Here is a 19,826-nt window from a genome sequence, read left to right on the forward strand (position 1 = left end):
GCTTGAAGTAATAAACAGCGCAATGCTTGAGGCACAGCGAAGAGCTGCTGGCAAACGCAGTAAAGTGCTTTTTGAGTGAATGCTTACGAGCTTGCTGCTGCCTACCACCGCTCAGTCAGACTGCTCTATCAAATTATAGACTTAATTATAATATAATAACACAGAAATACAAGCCTTAGGTCATTAATATGGTCAAATTCGGAAACTATCATTTCGAAAACAAAACTTTTATTCTTTCAGTGAAATACGGAACCGTTCCGTATTTTATCTAACGGTGGCATCCATAAGTCTAAATATTGCTGTTACATTGCACAACCTTCAATGTTATGTCATAATTATGTAAAATTCTGGCAAATTAATTACAGTCTTTGTTAGGAAGAAATGGTCTTCACACAGTTCGCAACGAGCCAGGCGACCCAAACTGCTGCATACTCTTGCGTTCTGCTTGCACAGAACGCAAGAGAAGTGACACAATTTCCCTAGTTAAAAGAAATTCATGTTAGCAGACAATATTAACTAAATATGCAGGTTTTAAAATATATACTTGTGTATTGATTTTAAGAAAGGCATTGATGTTTATGGTTAGGTACACATTGGTTCAACAACAGTGCTTTTTTCGCAAATACGCTTGTTAAATCCCCCGTTTGGCGAAGTAGGCTGTGATTCAATGATAAATGAACAGGCACCGCATCGATTATATGCAACGCAGGACAAGCTAGATAAACTAGTAATATCATCAACCATGTGTAGCTAACTAGTGATTATGTTAAGATCGATTGTTTTTTTTATAAGATAAGTTTAATGCTAGCTAGCACCTTGCTGCACTCGCGTAACAGGTAGTCAGCCTGCCACGCAGTCTCCTCGTGGAGTGCAATGTAATCGGCCATAATCAGTGTCCAAAAATGCAGATTACCGATTATTATGAAACCTTGAAATCGGCCCTAATTAATCGGCCATTCCGATTAATCGGTCAACCTCTAGTCTGAATACTTCCCGAATGCACTGTATATCCAACCTCTCTCTGTTCTATCATTCATTAGGGAATCTATTAGACCTTGGCCTCTTGAACTGTCCATTGATATCGCCTACTCAGCTGTCACAAACTCCTCAAGAACTGACAGAAAAAAAATTAACAAGCCCTTTTCCCACTAACACTGACTTTGCTGATAAATTCTTTGCTGAGGGAAATGTACTTGATACGATTGTGTTGTGTTCTCTTACCTAGCTATCTTAAGATGAATGCACTAATTGTATGTCGCTCTGAATATATGACTAAAATGTAAATAGAAACACTTGCAAACAATGCTGGGTATTAGTATTAATGTAGAGGAGCTGAATAATAAGGCCAAGTGTCCAACAATAGTCCTACTCCTCTACCTTCCTATTGTTTCTACATTTCCAGCAATAATCCTACTACTCTACCTTCCTATTGCATCTCTCTCTCCAATGCCCATCTCCAAGGTCCTCTACAACTGATGTGTCTGTCGACTCAAATCCAAACATTAGCTAACTCTCGACATTATTAGTATTTTGATGATTTCAGGATTTAGTGTGGTCGGAAGGTAGTATCTTATAAAATGTACAGATCCGGCCACACAATCCTTGTCATGAATTATTGCTGTATTCATCCAATCTTAACATCTATTCTAGATTAAGCTAATACCTTGAAACAAATGGTTTCAAAGATGAAACTAATAGTTTCACCAGAATAACCATAATTTGGAATAAATGACAATGGGACAACAATAATTGACAACTGGTAATTCTATTCTATTAACATCTGATAACATTTAAATTAGATTAGTTGTTAGTACATAACACACTGACTGGACAATTATATGTAGCTACTGTTCTATTATGCAATTGCATTACCCACCACCAACAAAACAATAACAGCATCATCGCAAATCACAGACTTTGCTTTATTAGATTCAGATGCTCATTGATTGGAGAACAAGTAAATTACATATAAATACATTACTATATAAAAAAAGAGCATAAAGTATGAGACACCCATATGGCAATGGGTGTCTCAGGGGAGGCAGGAACTCTGGGGTTTATTCAGTAAAACTTTCCAAATGTTGCAGATATAAATAGAATGAATAGAGGTGACACAATTCCCTATTTTATCTGACAATCATATCTGTTCTACACAATGCATTTCTATGTGAACGTTACATCCTCCTGAACAGGCCCTAGGCGTAGGGGACCCAAGAGGTTGAGCTGAGTGTTATGAGGGTTGGGGGTATGGTTACTTTGCGGGTGTGGTCAATGGGCGTGGCTTAGGCTGAGGTATCAAAAAGCCTCTCGATCATCTCCTCCACCTGCTCTGGACGATACTTGTGGTATTTCTCAGGATTTTTGGTGAACGAAATGTTGGCGTATCTATGAAGGAATTCAACATTCATGAGTAACAATGTTTTGTGTAAACTTACAGCCGTCCTTCCTAACTGAGCTGCGTAGAGAAAGGAAACCCTTTTAGCGAGGTTCTGACTAACAGAAGATGACCCCAGAAAATAAATGCATTTCCTACAAGTTACAATGGTTACCATCCTTTACAATATGTGAGAGAGAGGAGGAATAACACCGATGTCACAGTAGTGGTGGTGCTTAAGACTCACCTCTGTAGGAAGGCCCTGTAGGCCTCCGACACCACTCTCCTCTGGGCGTGGCGGATGGCGTCTCTCTGCTCCTTGTCTGGGATGGCCCACACCTTCTGGATCTTACACAGCTCCTCCAGACCATCGTTGAATCCCTACAGAGAGCAAGGGATCAGTCCATAAGCATACGTTTAAACCATACGTTCATGGAGCTAGAGATTAAATTGAAGACATTTTAACTGATATGTTGGCACATTTAAAAAGTATCCAATTCATCACTCTTGAATCCTCAGTATATCCTTGGTAGGGATTGAATGTGTTTTGTGTTACCTGCATGCTGTTGGTTATCTTACCTTAAACTTGTCTTTGATCACCTGACGCTCTTTGTCTTTCAGCTGATGAGAGGGAACATATGGAAGGCCATTTACTTCACATGTACAGATAAAATAGCAAATGTGCACAGCAAGCTAATTATCGCAAACAAGGCTGTATGCTTTGTATATACACCGAGTGTACATCCTTCCTAATATTGAGTTGTCTTCAAAACAGCTTCAATTCGTCGGGGCATGGATTCTACAAGGTGTCAAAAGCATTCCACAGGAATGCTGGCCCATGTTGACTCCAATGCTTCCCAGAGTTGTGTCAAGTTGGCTGGATGTCCTTTGGGTGGTGGACCATTCTTGATACACATGGGAAACGGTTGAGCGTGGAAAAACCCAGCAGTGTTTCAGTTCTTGAAACAAACCGGTGTGCCTGGCAGCTACTACCATACCCCTGTGAATGGCACACATACACAATCCATGTCTCAATTGTTTTAAGGCTTAAAAATCATTCTTTAGCCTCTATCCTCCCCTTCATCTACACTGATCGAAGTGGATTTAACAAGTAACATCAATAAGGGCAATCGTAGCTTTCACCTGGATTCAGTCTATCATGGAAAGAGCAGCTGTTCATGTTTTGTACACTCAGTGTACATACGCATATCAAGTAAACAGTCTCACCTTGGTTCCTGGTTGGAAGGCAGGCATGTTCCGGTCCGTAATATGCTCTGTGACCTTGTACCAGCTAAAGAAAAGCAAGACAAACAACAGAACAGCATGTTATCTAAGATCACAGGAGATAGTTAACGTAGTGCAGGTACTAGCTAGTGATTCAGAAACATGCTGTAGCTACATCTAAATGAGAGCGTACCCAGATGCCCTTCAGCCCATTATGTATTTACCTGCGCTGGTATATCTGTATCTGCTGTTCTATCAGCTCTCTGTATGAACTCTCAGCCTTCTTCTGAGTCACTGTCACCAACTGGATCAGTTCAGACCTGAGGGAGGGACGGACACACACATGGACACACACACACACACACACACACACACACACGGACACACAGGGTAATATGGTTAAAATAACATGTGACTTTGACTAAGTATATTCTTGCTTTATGGTATATCAATTCTCTGCCTGAGCATTTGCGTTAGAAAAGGTGTTTGGCTCCGTGGCAAAGTGTTTGTTGATTAATGTTTACTGTAGGCTATATATATGTTTGAGTAGCTGATATCAATAGGGGTACTAGTAGTTTCGAAATATATCAATTGAAATGGTTTGTGTGTGAGGTCGTGCTGGCACGTTGGTGGGATAATAAGGGGATATCGGGGCCTACTTCTCCAGGGACTTGAGGATGTAGTTGTAGTTGTTGTGGAGGAAGATGGCACTCAGAGCAGAGTCCTCGTACACCTTGGATTTACTGAGAAGATTCAGCTGCAAGTTCCCCAACACTTTACCTGAGAGAGAAGAAAACCAGATTCAGAATCAGCACCAAGGACATTCGTAAACTGTGCTTGGTTGGTTCCAACTGTTTGCACATTTTAAATAATCTAGTTATGGAGATATAAGATATATAGGATCAACTTTATTGTCATTGAGGGGACGTTTGTGTTGGAGAAAAGTTAAATAATGTGACCAAAACATTTCAAAGCGCTGTCCTTTATATAGCTACTGTACAAATTGATTACATACAGCATGTTTCTTTACTTAAAGGTAGACTCAGCGAGACGACGTAGACGCAATGTAAACAGCAGCAGTTCATTTCGCAACAACTATGAGCATTGAAGGGTGAAGGTTAAACTTCTCCGCTGTTTTGGTCCTGTAGCAACCACCCTGTAACAGCGTGACGCGAACCTTTGCACATGCGGAGATACTCTGTGTGACAGCAAAATCTTGCATCGCATTAATCGCAATATCAGCATTGCTGCTCGTGGCAACGTTAAAACGCTGAGTCTACCTTTAATTAAGCTCTTGATTTTCTTTATAACATGCAACGTTTTAACATGCACATCTTCACTTCCTAAACTTACATATGTAGGTGCTGAGAAGTCTCCTACTGAACTCAGAGCTGCTGGCTGACGAACTGGTCTCTGCAGATTGTAAAACAGTGTTAACATAAGATCTATCTATAACCGTTGAGTTACATAATCCACTGTGTCACTGCTAATCCCTCAACTGGGATATAATATCATATCATCTCCCATGATCTCTTTTGGGATTTCAATTATAGTCATTTTTCTTCCTGTTGAAATAACTTAATTCATTAGAGGCGAAAGCTCAATTAAAATTGAAATGTAAAATATATGGGAGAGTGTGACTTGCTGGAAAAACGCAATTTCCATAATACTGTAAGCACCTCAGTAGCATGATCCATGTTCCACAGTCTTCACAATCATATAAGGATGCAATACTACTACCCATACTTACTATCGATGTATTTCTGTTAATGGCTTTTGTGTAACATTACTCATCCATTAACTAAATCCTAAACAACATGTTGATAAAAACCTGAGACCATTCATAAAGTCAGAAACGTATTAATGGCTCTGTCCTTTCCTACTCCTCTGGTAGTGAAGCACCTGTGAAACCTGTCTTGTGTTGGCTTACCTCGGGGGTCTAAAGGGATATTGTACGTGTCCCCCAGTACTTTAGGGCAGAGGCAAGGCAAAAAAGAGAGAGACAGAAAAGATGAGAGAAGCAAAGTGCAAAAGGTTAGAAAAGATATGTTAGTGCAGAGTAAGCAAAGTACTGTTAACAGCCAGACAGCGATAGGTAGAGTATGGTGGTTTATGGGAAAGGGGCATGGGGTGAGGGTATAGGGTCACGGTACCAGGATGCAGGAGGGACAAACCCGGACAGTGGGGGCCCCTTTTCATCCTTATTGCTAGTATGATTGGTCTTGTTATGACGGTCCATATCTTACCCTCTCAAAGGGTTCAAATGCTGATATGTGTGGCCATTGAGGTTAGAAATGGTTACCCAGATAGTCCCTAGAAAGGGAACAGCCTGTCCATAGTACAGTATATGGAGTGTTTAGGGGCTCCCTCTAGAGGCAGAGAAAGGCAGTGCAGCAGCGATGGCGAGGAAGAGGTGAAGAAGAGATGAGTTCAAGTCAGCAACACATTAGAGGAAGTTACAGACACAGGGAGAGGAAGAAGGACCAGAAAGAACTCTGGAAGAGAGAAATGCTGATGTGACGTAACTGGAGATAAGGAGGACGTCTAGTTTCTATTACATATATCAGTTGGTGGATACATGGGGACTTCTCCGACAAAGATGGGATGGTCTACTACTACCGTTTCAGAACAGACAAACAATGGACAGACAGAAGCTGGTGGACACTAACAGCAGACCTGGAGCCCATCCCAAATGGCACCCTATTCCCTATATAGTGCGCTACTTTTGAACAGAGCCATATGGGCCCTGGTAAAAAGTAGTGGACCTTATAGGGAATAGGGTGCCTGGACAGGACAGTCCACTCAGCCCTCCCTACCTTGAGAGGCCAGCATAGCTCCGGCTGTCTCCTGGAAGTCCAGCAGCTGCTGAAGGAACAGGATGGCCTGGGGAAGAGAGAGAGACCAGGGTGAGGAATAATGTAAGGGATGATGGTATGTGACATGGAGAGGCTAACAGCAACATATGCCACTATATAAACTCCAGACTGTATGTCAAGAGGGAGGGTGTTGGTTTACATTGCTGGTGAGCTCATGGACAGTTCCATCCTTAGGCATGTTGTACTCCTTGTCAGGGTCATTCTGTCATAGAAAAGAGAGAGAGACAAATTTGTCTTCAATATTTTTTCTCTTACAAGAACACTAGGAGATGCTGGTCCTAATAAAATGTCCATACATATTATACTGTAAATAGTTTATGAATAGTTTGTTAATGGGTTCAAGCTGTGCATAATATGGTTGAAAGAACTAAGGAGTAATCGGTGGAGGGTAGTTGCTCTTACCTTGATGCTGTCTGCAAACTCCTCCAGGGCTTTGGCTCCGATAGTCTCCATGGACGTGATGAGGGTAGGAAGCTTGTTCTTGGTACTGGCAGCTGTGCCCTGTAGATACATACCATGAAGGGAAAAGGGAAATTAGATCATAATACAATTTAATTCAAAAAGCTTTTTTTCTCCAATGTAAAATTGGCTTTGGCATTACATTTCAGATTGTTTATTGTTAATTCATACATCTGCTTAAGTGAGGCCTGTAGGTTACATTACCTGGAGCGTGGAGTCAAAGTCTGGCTTGGTCTGTTTCAGGTGCCTGAGGATGGGGAAGATGGTGAGGACAGCAGAGTAGTCGTGTCTCATGATGGCCCGGCGTGCTGCCGCTACTATGTTGTCTCCCTCCAGCATCAGGTTGTCCAGGGCTTCCTAAGACACAGGAGATCAGACACAGAAACACGAGGAGTCAGCTTCACTGTACATATATCAGAGCCGGTACCTCACGCCTCTGTCAACATTCCTATTTTACTACTTTTTCTTATATATTTCTTTACATTTTTGATCATGTGTATTGTACAGTTGAGGAGAGCTTGCAAGTAAGTATTTCACCGTTCCATTTACACCCTGTATCCTGTGCATGAGACCAATAAACTTTGATTTGACAACATTCTCTTTGAAAACAATCTTGTTATTTGCACAGACACAGTAAACTCAGGAGACCATAAATCATGTTATATTAGTCTTCTTCTGGGTAAGAAATTCCTATTGTTTGCCTGTCTTTGGTTGAGACCTGACCATACAGTGAACTATGATATTACTGTCCACATCTGACATGAAAAAAAGAGGCAACCGAAATGATAAAGGTCTGTGGTTTGGCTGTCTGAGGCCTGACCTATATGAGGGAGTCATAAAGGCCTGTGGTTTGCCTGTCTGAGGCCTGACCTGTATGAGGGAGTCAAAGGTCTTCTTCTGGTGGTGTTCAGGGATGATCTCTGTGAGCAGGGCATATTCACTCTGGGCCAGCTTCACAAAGGCACTGATGCAGTGGATGTAAGAGTCGATCTCTATGTCCAGGACATCATCCTTCCCTGAGGGGCACACGGTGAGGTCAGTTAGGGGACAGGGTGGAGAGGAGATTTGGTGGACCAGGGGCATTGGGCAGGTTGCAATAATACCAACAATCCTGACTGAGAATTATGACTGTTTAGATATGTGTATTTACAGCATGCTTACTTGATGTGCTACTTCCATGAATGGTGTTTTTTCCCGCAAGGGAGATAAATATTGGGCATGTATTTGTTAAAAATTATATTCACTGTATTTCAAAAGCAAAATGGAGAATGCCAGTAGGGGAGAATTTACTTCACATTGATATAATGACAGTATATTAGCTGAAAGGAACCACTGACTACTATTTGATGAGGTTTTTTAAACAATAATAGCTAACTTTTTAATTGTCAGCACATATCCACTGGCTTCCATAGCAGTCAATGGATGTGTGCTGAACCTGGTATCACATCCTACGGGCTTGAATACTGGTGGGTGTCTTGTTCCCCATACTGGACATTTTGGAGCAAACTTCCCCCTTACTCACCTGCTGCTGCCCCATGCTTGTCGGTCAGGGCGTCTGACTGGTGTTTGACCCGCTGGTCATGATCGTGACCTGATGGGTGGGGGGAGGGGGGGGTATAGTGATGGAACCAGGCTCACTCCTATAGGCCGAGTGGTAAGCCTGGGACTCACCTAGAAACATATACTGACCACCAAGCACCCAGCGGGGAAAGCAGAGAACACCCTTGTTGGGGGGCAGGGTGAGGTCAGGGGGACCAGTGGGTTTGTGCGTTTGTTTGACCTGTGTCTGAGATAGTTAGTGGATGTTATAGCTTTTACAGGAGCCAAATTTACATGACTTTGAAAGCCAGAAGTCACACCAGTTCAGACCTGCTGCAGTTCTAACACGTTTTAAGTGTTGTAAGTAAACTTCTATTACCAAATAGTACATTTCAATGTGGTATATTTCAGGCTAGCTAAAAAGGAGTTATAACATTCACCTTACACTGAAGATGAAACATTTGAATTACAACTATATTTTGTATTCATTAAACAGCATAACTTAAATTATTTGCAGCGTCTAACAGCCAGTGACTCTGTAGAGGTTCCTGTGTGTCTGTTGTTTAACAAAAACAACAAGTTAACCTGGACAAGAGCAACAGACCAGTAACCCCAGTACACTGGTATAGTGATAGAGAGAGAGAGAGAGAGAGAGAGAGAGAGAGAGAGAGACACCGAAGACAAGACAACAAAGCCAGGGTGCGTTACCTTCCAAAGGAGTGAGGTTAGAGCCCCCCTTTTTCCCATCCAGACCATGCTGAGAGTACTGTTTGAGAAGGTTCTGAGCCTTGCGAATGGTCCCTGCTCCCATAGAGTGACACACAGACACAATCCAGGGGTCCACAGAGAAGAAAAGAAGATAGAGAAACGAAGTAGGAACGGGGGAAGAGAGATGAGAGGAAGAGAGCTAGGAAGTGTGATGAAGATACACCAACACCACATCCCTTCACCACCACCAATCATGAGTGAGAAGAGATGGGGGGCAATGGGAACCGTGGCCTCGCACCGCTACTACACAACACAGAAATACAACTACAAGGTAGAACTACAGCACAGCTAGATAAACACACTATGACGGGTGCGCCGAAGCACACTCCACCAGCAATGTCACAAAAAGAAAATGTAAAGGTTAGGTTCATTATACAAACACAAACAAAACAGCCATCAGAATTAACAATACATTCATTTCAGCATTGTTATTATGGACATTCACTCACACTACTACTGTTATAACATTAACGTAGCATTGGTAGGTAAAAGTGTTACATGGTTATATGTTTTACATCTTATAGATGTGTAGATTCATACAAAAGCCTGAGTTAATGCAAACAAATAGAGAGCAAGTAAAACAGTACACGATTACGACTTGGGTTTTTGTGTTAGTAAGCATGTGATGCATTATTAGTAATATCAATGAAGTGGGAGACAGAATAGAAATAATGATGCAGAAATATATCTATGTAGAAATGTCTGAAACAATCCTTATTCCTCAACCTATGCTTTGCCTATGATGTTTTCAATTCTAGCAACATAAGCTATTACTGAGCAAATGTTTTGATCAATTATAATAGAATTGAATATACAGTGAGGGAAAAAAGTATTTGATCCCCTGCTGATTTTGTACGTTTGCCCACTGACAAAGAAATGATCAGTCTATAATTTTAATGGTAGGTTTATTTGAACAATGAGAGACAGAATAACAACAACAAAAATCCTGAAAAACGCGTGTCAAAAATGTTATAAATTCATTTGCATTTTAATGAGGGAAATAAGTATTTGACCCCCTCTCAATCAGAAAGATTTCTGGCTCCCAGGTGTCTTTTATACAGGTAACGAGCTGAGATTAGGAGCACACTCTTAACCTGTTAGGGCTAGGGGGCAGTATTTTCACGGCTGGATAAAAAAATGTACCCGATTTAATCTGGTTACTAATCCTACCCAGTAACTAGAATATGCATATACTTATTATATATGGATAGAAAACACTCTAAAGTTTCTAAAACTGTTTGAATGGTGTCTGTGAGTATAACAGAACTCATTTGGCAGGCAAAACCCTGCTCAGATTATTGCAAAGTGTGATTTCCCAGTAAGGTTATTTTTAAATCTGGCAAGTTGATTGCGTTCAAGAGATGTAAATATATAATTCTTTAAATGACAATATAATATTTTACCAATGTTTTCTAATTTTAATTATTTAATTTGTGTTGCTGACTTGACTGCCGGTTATTGGAGGGAAACGATTTCCTCAACATCAATGCCATAGTAAAACGCTGTTTTTGGATATAAATATGAACTTGATAGAACTAAAAATGCATGCATTGTCTAACATAATGTCCTAGGAGTGTCATCTGATGGAGATTGTAAAAGGTTAGTGCATCATTTTAGCTGGTTTTATGGTTTTGGTGACCCTGTCTTTGAATTGACAAAACATTACACACAACTCTTGTAAATGTACTGTCCTAACATACTCTAAATGTATGCTTTCGCCGTAAAACCTTTTTGAAATCGTAAAACGTGGTTAGATTAAGGAGATGTTTATCTTTCAAAGGGTGTAAAATAGTTGTATGTTTGAAAAATTTGAATTTTGACATTTATTTGGATTCAAATTTGCCGCTCTTGAAATGCACCTGCTGTTGATGGAGTGCACCACGGGTGGGACGCTTGCGTCCCACCTAGCCCATAGAGGTTAAAGGGAGTGCTCCTAATCTCAAGTTTGTTACCTGTATAAAAGACACCTGTCCACAGAAGCAATCAATCAGATTCCAAACTCTTCACCATGGCCAAGACCAAAGAGCTCTCCAAGGATGTCAGGGACAAGATTGTAGACCTACACAAGGCTGGAATGAGCTACAAGACCATCGCCAAGCAGCTTGGTGAGAAGGTGACAACAGTTGGTGCGATTATTCGCAAATGGAAGAAACACAAAAGAACTGTCAATCTCCCTCGGCCTTGGGCTCCATGCAAGATCTCACCTCGTGGAGTTGCAATGATCATGAGAACGGTGAGGAATCAGCCCAGAACTACACGGAAGGATTTTATCAATGATCTCAAGGCAGCTGGGACCATAGTCACCAGGAAGACAATTGGTAACACACTACGCCGTGAAGGACTGAAATCCTGCAGCGCCCGCAAGGTCCCCCTGCTCAAGAAAGCACATATACATGCCTGTCTGAAGTTTGCCAATGAACATCTGAATGATTCAGAGGACAACTGGGTGAAAGTGTTGTGGTCAGATGAGACCAAAATGGAGCTCTTTGGCATCAACTCAACTCGCCGTGTTTGGAGGAGGAGGAATGCTGCCTATGACCCCAGAACACCATCCCCATTGTCAAACATGGAGGTGGAAACATTATGCTTTGGGGGTATTTTTCTGCTAAGGGGACAGGACAACTTCACCGCATGAAAGGACTGGGCCATGTACCGTCAAATCTTGGGTGAGAACCTCCTTCCCTCAGGCAGGGCATTGAAAATGGGTCGAGGAAGGGTATTCCAGCATGACAACGACCCAAAACACACGGCCAAGGCAACAAAGGAGTGGCTCAAGAAGAAGCACATTAAGGTCCTGGAGTGTCCTAGCCAGTCTCCAGACCTTAATCCCATAGAAAATCTGTGGAGGGAGCTGAAGGTTCAAGTTGCCAAACGTCAGCCTCGAAACCTTAATGACTTGGAGAAGATCTGCAAAGAGGAGTGGGACAAAATCCCTCCTGAGATGTGTGCAAACCTGGTGGCCAACTACAAGAAACGTCTGACCTCTGTGATTGCCAACAAGGGTTTTTCCACCAAGTACTAAGTCATGTTGTGCAGAGGGGTCAAATACTTATTTCCCTCATTAAAATGCAATTCAATTTATATATGCCTTCCCTGTGGCTCAGTTGGTAGAGCATGGTGTTTGCAACGTCAGCATGGTGTGTGCAACGCCAGGGTTGTGGGTTCGATTCCCACGGGGGGCCAGTACAAAAAATGCATGAAATGAAATGTATGAAATGTATGCATTCACTACTGTAAGTCGCTCTGGATAAGAGCGTCTGCTAAATGACTAAAATGTAAATGTAAAATGATAACATTTTTGACATGCGTTTTTCTGTTTTTTATTGTTGTTATTCTGTCTCTCACTGTTGAAATAAACCTACCACTAAAATTATAGACTGATCATTTCTTTGTCAGTGGGCAACGTACAAAATCAGCAGGGGATTAAATACTTTTTTCCCTCACTGTAAGCCATGTAGCAAATGCATTGTTATAGCATAGGAGCATTTAGTTATCGAATCTTGCAGGCCATGTGGTTAAATTACTTCTAAATCAAGCGGTATAAATATGTTCATGTTCTGTATTTCGCTGATTTTGATGGAGAAAATGTTATCTTTTCAGGACGGTCAATATAAACCATCTATAAACTACCTTAAAATACTTTATAACTTTTTATATTGGTTGCAGAGCAGTCACAATACACACAAAACCCAAACACTTCTGGCAAACACCAAAGAAACTGCAAAACTGGGAGGTCAAAATAAAGACATGCAAGATGCTTCTGTCAAGTCTGCCTCTTCCTCCTGTATCCAACTACATCAAGAAACCCCACTGGAGGTGACCAACTAACCTAAGTGACAAAAACAACAAACTATCAATCACGCTGAATAGGGGAGCGGTAGCATAACTCTTTCCACGTCAGATGGCATGTTTCTAGTTCACGGTGTTCTGGTCACTGACTACGGCACCCTCGTTTGTGGTGAAATGTGGCGTCCAGTTAACAGAAGCAAGCGATGGTAACGAGACGATAGAGAGAGACACACTAAAGCTTTTCTCTTTACCTGGGATGTAGACTGTCATCACCATCATCATCATCACAATACACATGAGGATTATAAAACAAGAGGAAAGCAGAGGGGTTAGTTGGGGTCATGACAAGGAGAAGGCAAAATCACAGGAACATATAGCCTACGTCCCAAATGGCACCCTATTCCTTACATACAGTAGTGCACTACTTTTGACCAGGGACCTATGGACCCTGGGCAAAAGCAGTGTACTATATAGGGAATAGGGTTCCATTTGGGATGTAATCATAGAAGGGGTGGTGAGGGACACTGTCGTCCATTAATAAGGCTGATGATGCTAGAGAAGCTCGGTAGTCGTGACGACAATGATGAATCATGCTCTCAGTGATTTGGAGGACACTTGAAACAGAACAGAATTACGCAAGAGGGGGAACTATAACCAATCATCTGATTCAGAATGTTCAGACCAGAGGGACATTCTTAAGTGTGTGAGCCGTCTGAAATTGTATTACAGTGTATGATAATAGATTATCTTGATATCTACACTGAGTGTACAAAACATTAGGAACACATTCCTAATATTGAGTTGCACTCCCTTTTGCCCTCAGAACAGCCTCAATTCGTTGTGGCATGGACTCTACAATGTATCAAAAGCGTTCCACAGGGATGCTGGCCCACGTTGACTCCATTGCTTCCCACAGTTGTGTCAAGTTGGCTAGATGACCTTTGGGTGGTGGACCATTCTTTAAATACACGGGAAACTGTTAAAGGAGAGAAAAACCCAGCAACGCTGCAGTTCTTGACACACTAAACCAGCGCCTGGAAACTACTTCCATACCCTGTTCAAAAGGCACTTCAATATTTTGTCTTGCCCATTCACCCTCTGAATGGCACACACACATTCCATGTCTCAATTGTCTCAAGGCTTAAAACTCCTTATTTCACCTGTCTCCCCTCCCCCATCTACACTTACTATGGTGGATTTAACAGGTGACATCAATAAGGGACCATAGCTTTCACCTGGATTCACCTGGTCAGTCTCATGGAAAGAGCAGGTGTTCAAAATGTTTTGTACACTCAGAGTGTATATTCCTGTTTGGTGACTGTGATGAAGTAATGCATTCTGTGAATTTGTGGTAGATATGAACCTGTTTGTGGTGGGTATGATTTTAGCATACGGATGAGTGTGATAGTGACACTATAGCTATAGTTGAATCGTCATGGAGCCACAGCAGAGTGTAACGTTACCAGGCCGCATCAGGGCACTGACCTGGTCTCTTGGGTGCCTTCTTAGTGGGCGTGTCCTTGCGTTTGGTCTGCACGGCGGGCGAGTAGAGGATGCCAGAAGAGGCAGAACTCTTCCGGAAGTGGTCTTTCAGACCCTTGATGGAGCGGTCCAACTGATTGGAGCGGATCTGGAAGTACACGTTCATAAAGTCTGCAGAGCAGAGAGGAGATGTGGTCAAGAGGAGAGGACAACTATCATACATAAATATGGTTATGAAATCTACAGCTATGTTAGGAGCAGGTTTTGAGTACAACTGTTGAACATAATCATGAAGTCTGCAGAGGTAGAGAAGAAGTGGTTTGGACGACAACCACCATAAAACCCATAATTATGGAACTGACAAGGGTGTGGTAGGTTCTGAGTACACCAATGCAAGGAAAAGGTTTTCAACTGATCATGTAGTGTGCTGAAGGGTATCCTTGGGACGTCCTAACTCTGACCTCACCCCATTGAAGTTGAAAACGGTTAGGGTTAAGATAGGTGTATGGTTAGGTTTATGGTAGGGGTGTCCCAAGGATCCCGGATAGCACTAACCCTGAGAGAAGGGGCAGCTAGTCTGTTTCTGCCACTTACGGTTCCTGAGGGTGAGATGGGTTGATGCTGGTAGGGATCTCATCTGACCCTATCCACCGTCCTGCTACTGCTCTTCCTGCTGGCTGACCGAATCCTCATCCTCCTCATTGACACTGGCTTCATCTGAGTGACCTGCACTGCAATCTCCTATTGCCCTGTTATCTCTCCTCAACACGTAATCCACATAACATCTACATAATAGTATTAAGTCTACACGTAGTGGAGCAGCTTGAGAGTTTCAAGTTCTTTGGTGTCCACATCACCAACAAACTGACATGGTCCAAGCACACCAAGACAGTACTGAAGAGGGCACGACAAAACCTATTCCCACTCAGGAGACTGAAAAGATTTGTCATGGGTCCTCAAAAGGTTCTACAGCTGCACCATCGAGAGGATCCTGATTGGTTGCATCACTGCCTGGTATGGCAAATGCTCAGCCTCCGACCGCAAGGCACTACAGAGGGTAGTGCGTACGGCCCAGTACATCACTGGGGCCAAGCTTCCTGCCATCCAGGACCTCTATACCAGGCGGTGTCAGAGGAAGGCCCTAAAAATTGTCAAAGACTCCAGCCACCCTAGTCATAGTCTGTTCTCTCTGCTGCTGCATGGCAAGCGGTAACGGAGAACCAAGTCTAGGTCCAAGAGGCTTCTAAACAGCTTCTACCCCAAAGCCATAAGACTCCTGAATAATCAAATCAAATGGCTACCCAGACTATTTGCATTGCCCCCCCCCCCATAAGTGTGTCATGACGTTGGCCTGTGGGTAAGGTTTATGACCCCCCCCCCCCCATAAATACCTTTCTCCCTTCCCCTCTCTGAATCTACTGAAGGACTTGAATAGCCTGTGTTAAATATAGAGAGTCTGGGAACATCAAACAAATGGGGAAAGGTACCAAATATTTTGTTCATAAAACCAGTTGGAAATATGCTTGGGAACGTAATGAGTATGTATGTCAGTTCGGTTGTCATCTGAGACATTATGACTGATGACAGGACGACATAAACTGTATCTGAGAAAGTATACACCCTCTAGTTATCAGAGTCACATGGAATTGTTATGCAATTGAAATGTTTGATATTGAAAATGTTTGTTAGGAGATGAAATGTAATTTTAGCTTCCGAATGAGAGATTTGGGTTTTCATAAGGAAAGTGCCCTGCTCGATCAGTGGCCCAACCCTTTGAAGAGACAGGGGTTATAAACGATGAAACACCTCCCTCCCCCTCTCCACTATATAATCCTTGGACGAAAAGATAACCAGTTGGTTCCAGTACGGGAGGTCTGCAGCCTCTACGTTAGAAGGACACACATGTCAAGTACAGAACTAAGCCAACCTCGGCGTGAGCTCTGGTATGAACTGGTATGAACTTTGAGCTTATTCACTACAGAAGTGCTACTTCCTAGCCGTTGAGTTAGCAGCGGCCGCTGCTAACATGGGTTAGGAAAGGACGGACGACGGATCCAGTCTAACAACCAGACGAAGATACCACCACGTATCCAATGGACCACCATTGACATTCTTCCGAAAACAGGGAGATCTGTTGGCCAACCCGGCCAGCATCTACGACCAATCTACCGAAGCGCAGCTCAGAGTAAATATTTATTGCATTTTCCTTTTCCAAATGGGCGGTAATTTAGAATGCATAAGATAATGTATTTACGATAGCATAGCTGCTGTTTCTGTGTTCCTAAATCTTCCCGCTCTTTCATTCAAGCCCAACCCCCTTTCCTTTGTGTAACTAGCTTTCATACAGGTTCCGTCCACCAGGACGTTTTCTGTATGACATCATTGTATTCTGTGTATTTGTAATTCTGTGTGATTAGTTAGGTATTTAGTAAATAAATAATTAAACCCAATTTTGTATTGCTGATTCAACTTGTTAGCCAGGGTTCGTGAAGATAGCCAAGAATTTACAACTTTCATTATGAGACTGAAAATAAGACAAGGGTTAATATTGACTGCTATCGAGGTAAAATATTACAAAGTATTTTAAGAGTTTATTCGGAAGATAACAGCTCTATAAACGTTCTTCCGTGGTGCCCCGACTTTCTGGTTAATTACATTTACATGATTAGCTTAATCAGGTAATATTAATTACAGAGAAATACTTTTATAAGTTAGCATGTCATATCACTTAATCCGGCATAGCCAAAGACACGACACATGACTCTGTACCGGAACCCCCTGTATATAGCCTCGCTATTGTTATTTTACTGCTGCACTTTCATTATTTGTTACTTTTATTTCTTTCGGTATTTTTCTTAAAACTGCATTATTGGTTCAGGCCTTGTAAGTAAGCATTTCACTGTAAGGTCACCTGTTGTATTCGGCGCATGTGACAAATAAAATTTGATTTATGTACTATAAAAGAGAATCAGCATCCTTTGAAAAGAAACCGATGAACCGATGAAACGGACATCAATGGAAGAGTGAGTGCATTTCATGTACAGTACAAGTACCCTGGTTGAGTCCATACTCCAAGGGACTACGCTAAAGGAGAAATGACTGGGGACAGAGTTCAGTGACAATGTATAAAGTGTGGGTGATCTACCCTGGTTGCGTCCGTACTCCACCAGCCAACCAGAGATACAGATGATATCCTGTAGCACGGCCTCAGGGAGGTGTTCTAGAGTCACCTCCTCCTGAACCTCCAGCTCCTCATCTACAGTGATGGCATCCAGGATCAAGATGGGAGGAACAGGCTTACTGTAGCGGGTCAGCAGACCACGGAACTCAGCCTCCAGCAGCTCCTTACCCTTCTCAAACCGTGCTTTCTGTAGATAGCAAAAAGTACAGTGAGGTAAGTATTTAATGTTGAGAATGTATGGTTATTGATAACAGGATGTGAGGAATGAGATTAGAGGGAGTGAGAGAGAGAGACAGAGACAGGGGATGAGAGAGGGGGATGAAAGAGAGAAAGAAGAGAGAAAGAGAGAGAGCAAGAAAACAACAGCGAGTGAAAGAGACCGATATTTGAGTACTGTACCACTGTATTGAGCTCAGGGCTATCTGGGTTGTTGTCCTGAAAGTACTCAACAGCTTTCTGGATCTTGGCAATGCAGGCCAGGTACTCATCTAGTCTGCCCGTTGGCCTGGAACATAGAAACATAGCACCAGGTATCAGCTTTGGTCTGTTATCCCAAGCTAAGACATTTTGCCCGGACTGTTAGCTAGTAGTTAATAGCTAGTAGTTAACAGCACTGCTTACAGTACTCTCTACTCCAACACAGGAAGCAATAGGACAGCAATAGGACAGTGCTGAATAAAATATGATGACTGTCATATCATGGAATATTAAATCCAAGGATAATAGGATAATAGTTAAGTAGAGCGAGATAATGCAAAAATAGCCTTGCGCCGACTTTTGGGTCAAAACGTTACACTCAATGAAACTGTGTGAACATTTTATTTATTTTAATTAACCTTTATTTAACAGTGTGCATCTATCTAAATAGATGCCAGCTCTCTCTCTCTCTCTCTCTCTCTCTCTGTCTGTCTGTCTGTCTGTCTGTCTGTCTGTCTGTCTGTCTGTCTGTCTGTCTGTCTGTCTGTCTGTCCCCGGAGCCCTGTCTGACTCTCACCCCTCTCTGATGATCTTGTCGGTGTCCTTGGCTACATGGTAATAACTGATGACATGGTCCATGCAGGACAGGGTCTTATCCACATTCTCCTGAAGCCTCTGTAGGTTCTCTGTCTGCTTGTGTACTGGGATGATGGAGTTCTCCAGCTGCATCAGACGACTCTCAAACGATGACAAGATGGACACCTGCATGGGAGCAGTGGTGGGTTGCAGAAAGAGTCAGCAGTAAAATAACAGTTTATGTGGAATTACTAGGCCTAGGTTTCAAGTGTACAGTACAGATTATGAAAATGTCAGAAAATAGTTGTCTGGAAAGGAACCATTGACTTTTGTATTCACCAACTATATGAAATATATTTCTAGGAGTATTGAGTGGGAAAAGAGTGTCAACCTGCAACATACCATTCCTTTAGTCAGCTGATCACTCTTCTCCATATTCTCTCGGATGAAGGACAGGGTTTCCTGTTCCTGTTACTCATAGAGGGAACGAACGAATTATGACAACAGCGGCCCGAGAGGCAGGATAGTGACAGGAATGTCTACAATAAAGCCTAGCTTGGTTATGTTGGAACATCTGCTTATCAACCATTCCTAGTGTAACGTTAAAGGTCTGAGAACGCTGATCACAGAGAAACGCCTCTGTGTGGCTGTGTTACGACAGGTCAAGTCTGGTATGACTGTGTAGTGTACACTTGTAAACTCATTTGAACAAATTACACTTATAACATCCATAGAGAGGACAACATGTAGTGGCCAAAGTCAAATGTCTCTTAGCTAGTAAATAATGCTAGTTAGCTAGCTAGAGATTTCCTTCCCTTCCCATTTCCTGAAACGGACCTGCTTTAGTTTCTCCTCTATCTCCCTCTTCCTCGCGGACGCATCCTCGGTCGGAATCATCCTGGGTGTTTTTGGCAAACGTAGATACAGAAGAAAGGCCACCAATATTGAAAATATAATAGCAAAAGCTATTCAACAAAATAATAACAATGACCCCCAGATTCTCATCAGCTGGGGCGGGGCAATCAAAACTGGATCGCTTCCGTATCCGTCTTCTTCACATCAGTCATGAACAGCGGCCATCTTTGTTGTGAAAGAAAACGTTGCAATAATGTTCCACAAGGTGTCGCTGTCGATCCTAACA

The 19,826-nt window shown here is 42.4% G+C and overlaps 1 protein-coding gene across 13 annotated transcripts; it reads right to left on the reverse strand.

Annotated features, from left to right (window-relative positions):
- Nucleotides 1–1,901: 1,901 nt before the first annotated feature.
- On the reverse strand, nt 1,902–19,788 carry exoc7 (exocyst complex component 7). Of its 13 annotated transcripts, XM_014211510.2 has the most exons (22): nt 19,523–19,788; nt 19,088–19,153; nt 18,687–18,871; nt 18,092–18,197; nt 17,657–17,879; nt 14,515–14,682; nt 13,281–13,292; nt 9,181–9,273; nt 8,456–8,524; nt 7,804–7,949; nt 7,138–7,290; nt 6,877–6,975; nt 6,614–6,676; nt 6,415–6,481; nt 5,529–5,567; nt 4,952–5,011; nt 4,258–4,378; nt 3,823–3,918; nt 3,602–3,665; nt 2,954–2,995; nt 2,622–2,755; nt 1,902–2,385 (listed from the first exon to the last, which is right to left on the reverse strand). In XM_014211510.2, exons 1-22 carry the CDS (start codon nt 19,580–19,582, stop codon nt 2,283–2,285), a joined length of 2,169 nt encoding a protein of 722 aa, XP_014066985.1. In that variant the 5' UTR covers nt 19,583–19,788; the 3' UTR covers nt 1,902–2,282. The 13 variants fall into 13 exon arrangements, with proteins under 13 accessions (XP_014066985.1, XP_014066992.1, XP_014067031.1 ...); XM_014211517.2 differs by lacking the exon at nt 13,281–13,292; XM_014211556.3 differs by lacking the exon at nt 9,181–9,273.
- Between the last annotated feature and the right edge of the window lie 38 nt (nt 19,789–19,826).

The sequence above is a fragment of the Salmo salar genome, chromosome 01, assembly GCF_965601325.2.
Source record: "Salmo salar chromosome 01, fSalSal1, whole genome shotgun sequence".
Taxonomy (NCBI): Eukaryota; Metazoa; Chordata; class Actinopteri; order Salmoniformes; family Salmonidae; genus Salmo; species Salmo salar.

Bases quoted from the DNA above. Each gene is read 5' to 3' on its own strand.
- exoc7 (XM_014211510.2), bottom strand. From the start codon at position 19,582: ATGATTCCGACCGAGGATGCGTCCGCGAGGAAGAGGGAGATAGAGGAG. The intron at 2,756-2,953 runs GTAAGATAACCA...TGCTCTCTGTAG, and splicing joins TGATCAAAGACAAGTTTAAG to GGATTCAACGATGGTCTGGA. The intron at 2,386-2,621 runs GTGAGTCTTAAG...ATTCCTTCATAG, and splicing joins TACAGGGCCTTCCTACAGAG to ATACGCCAACATTTCGTTCA.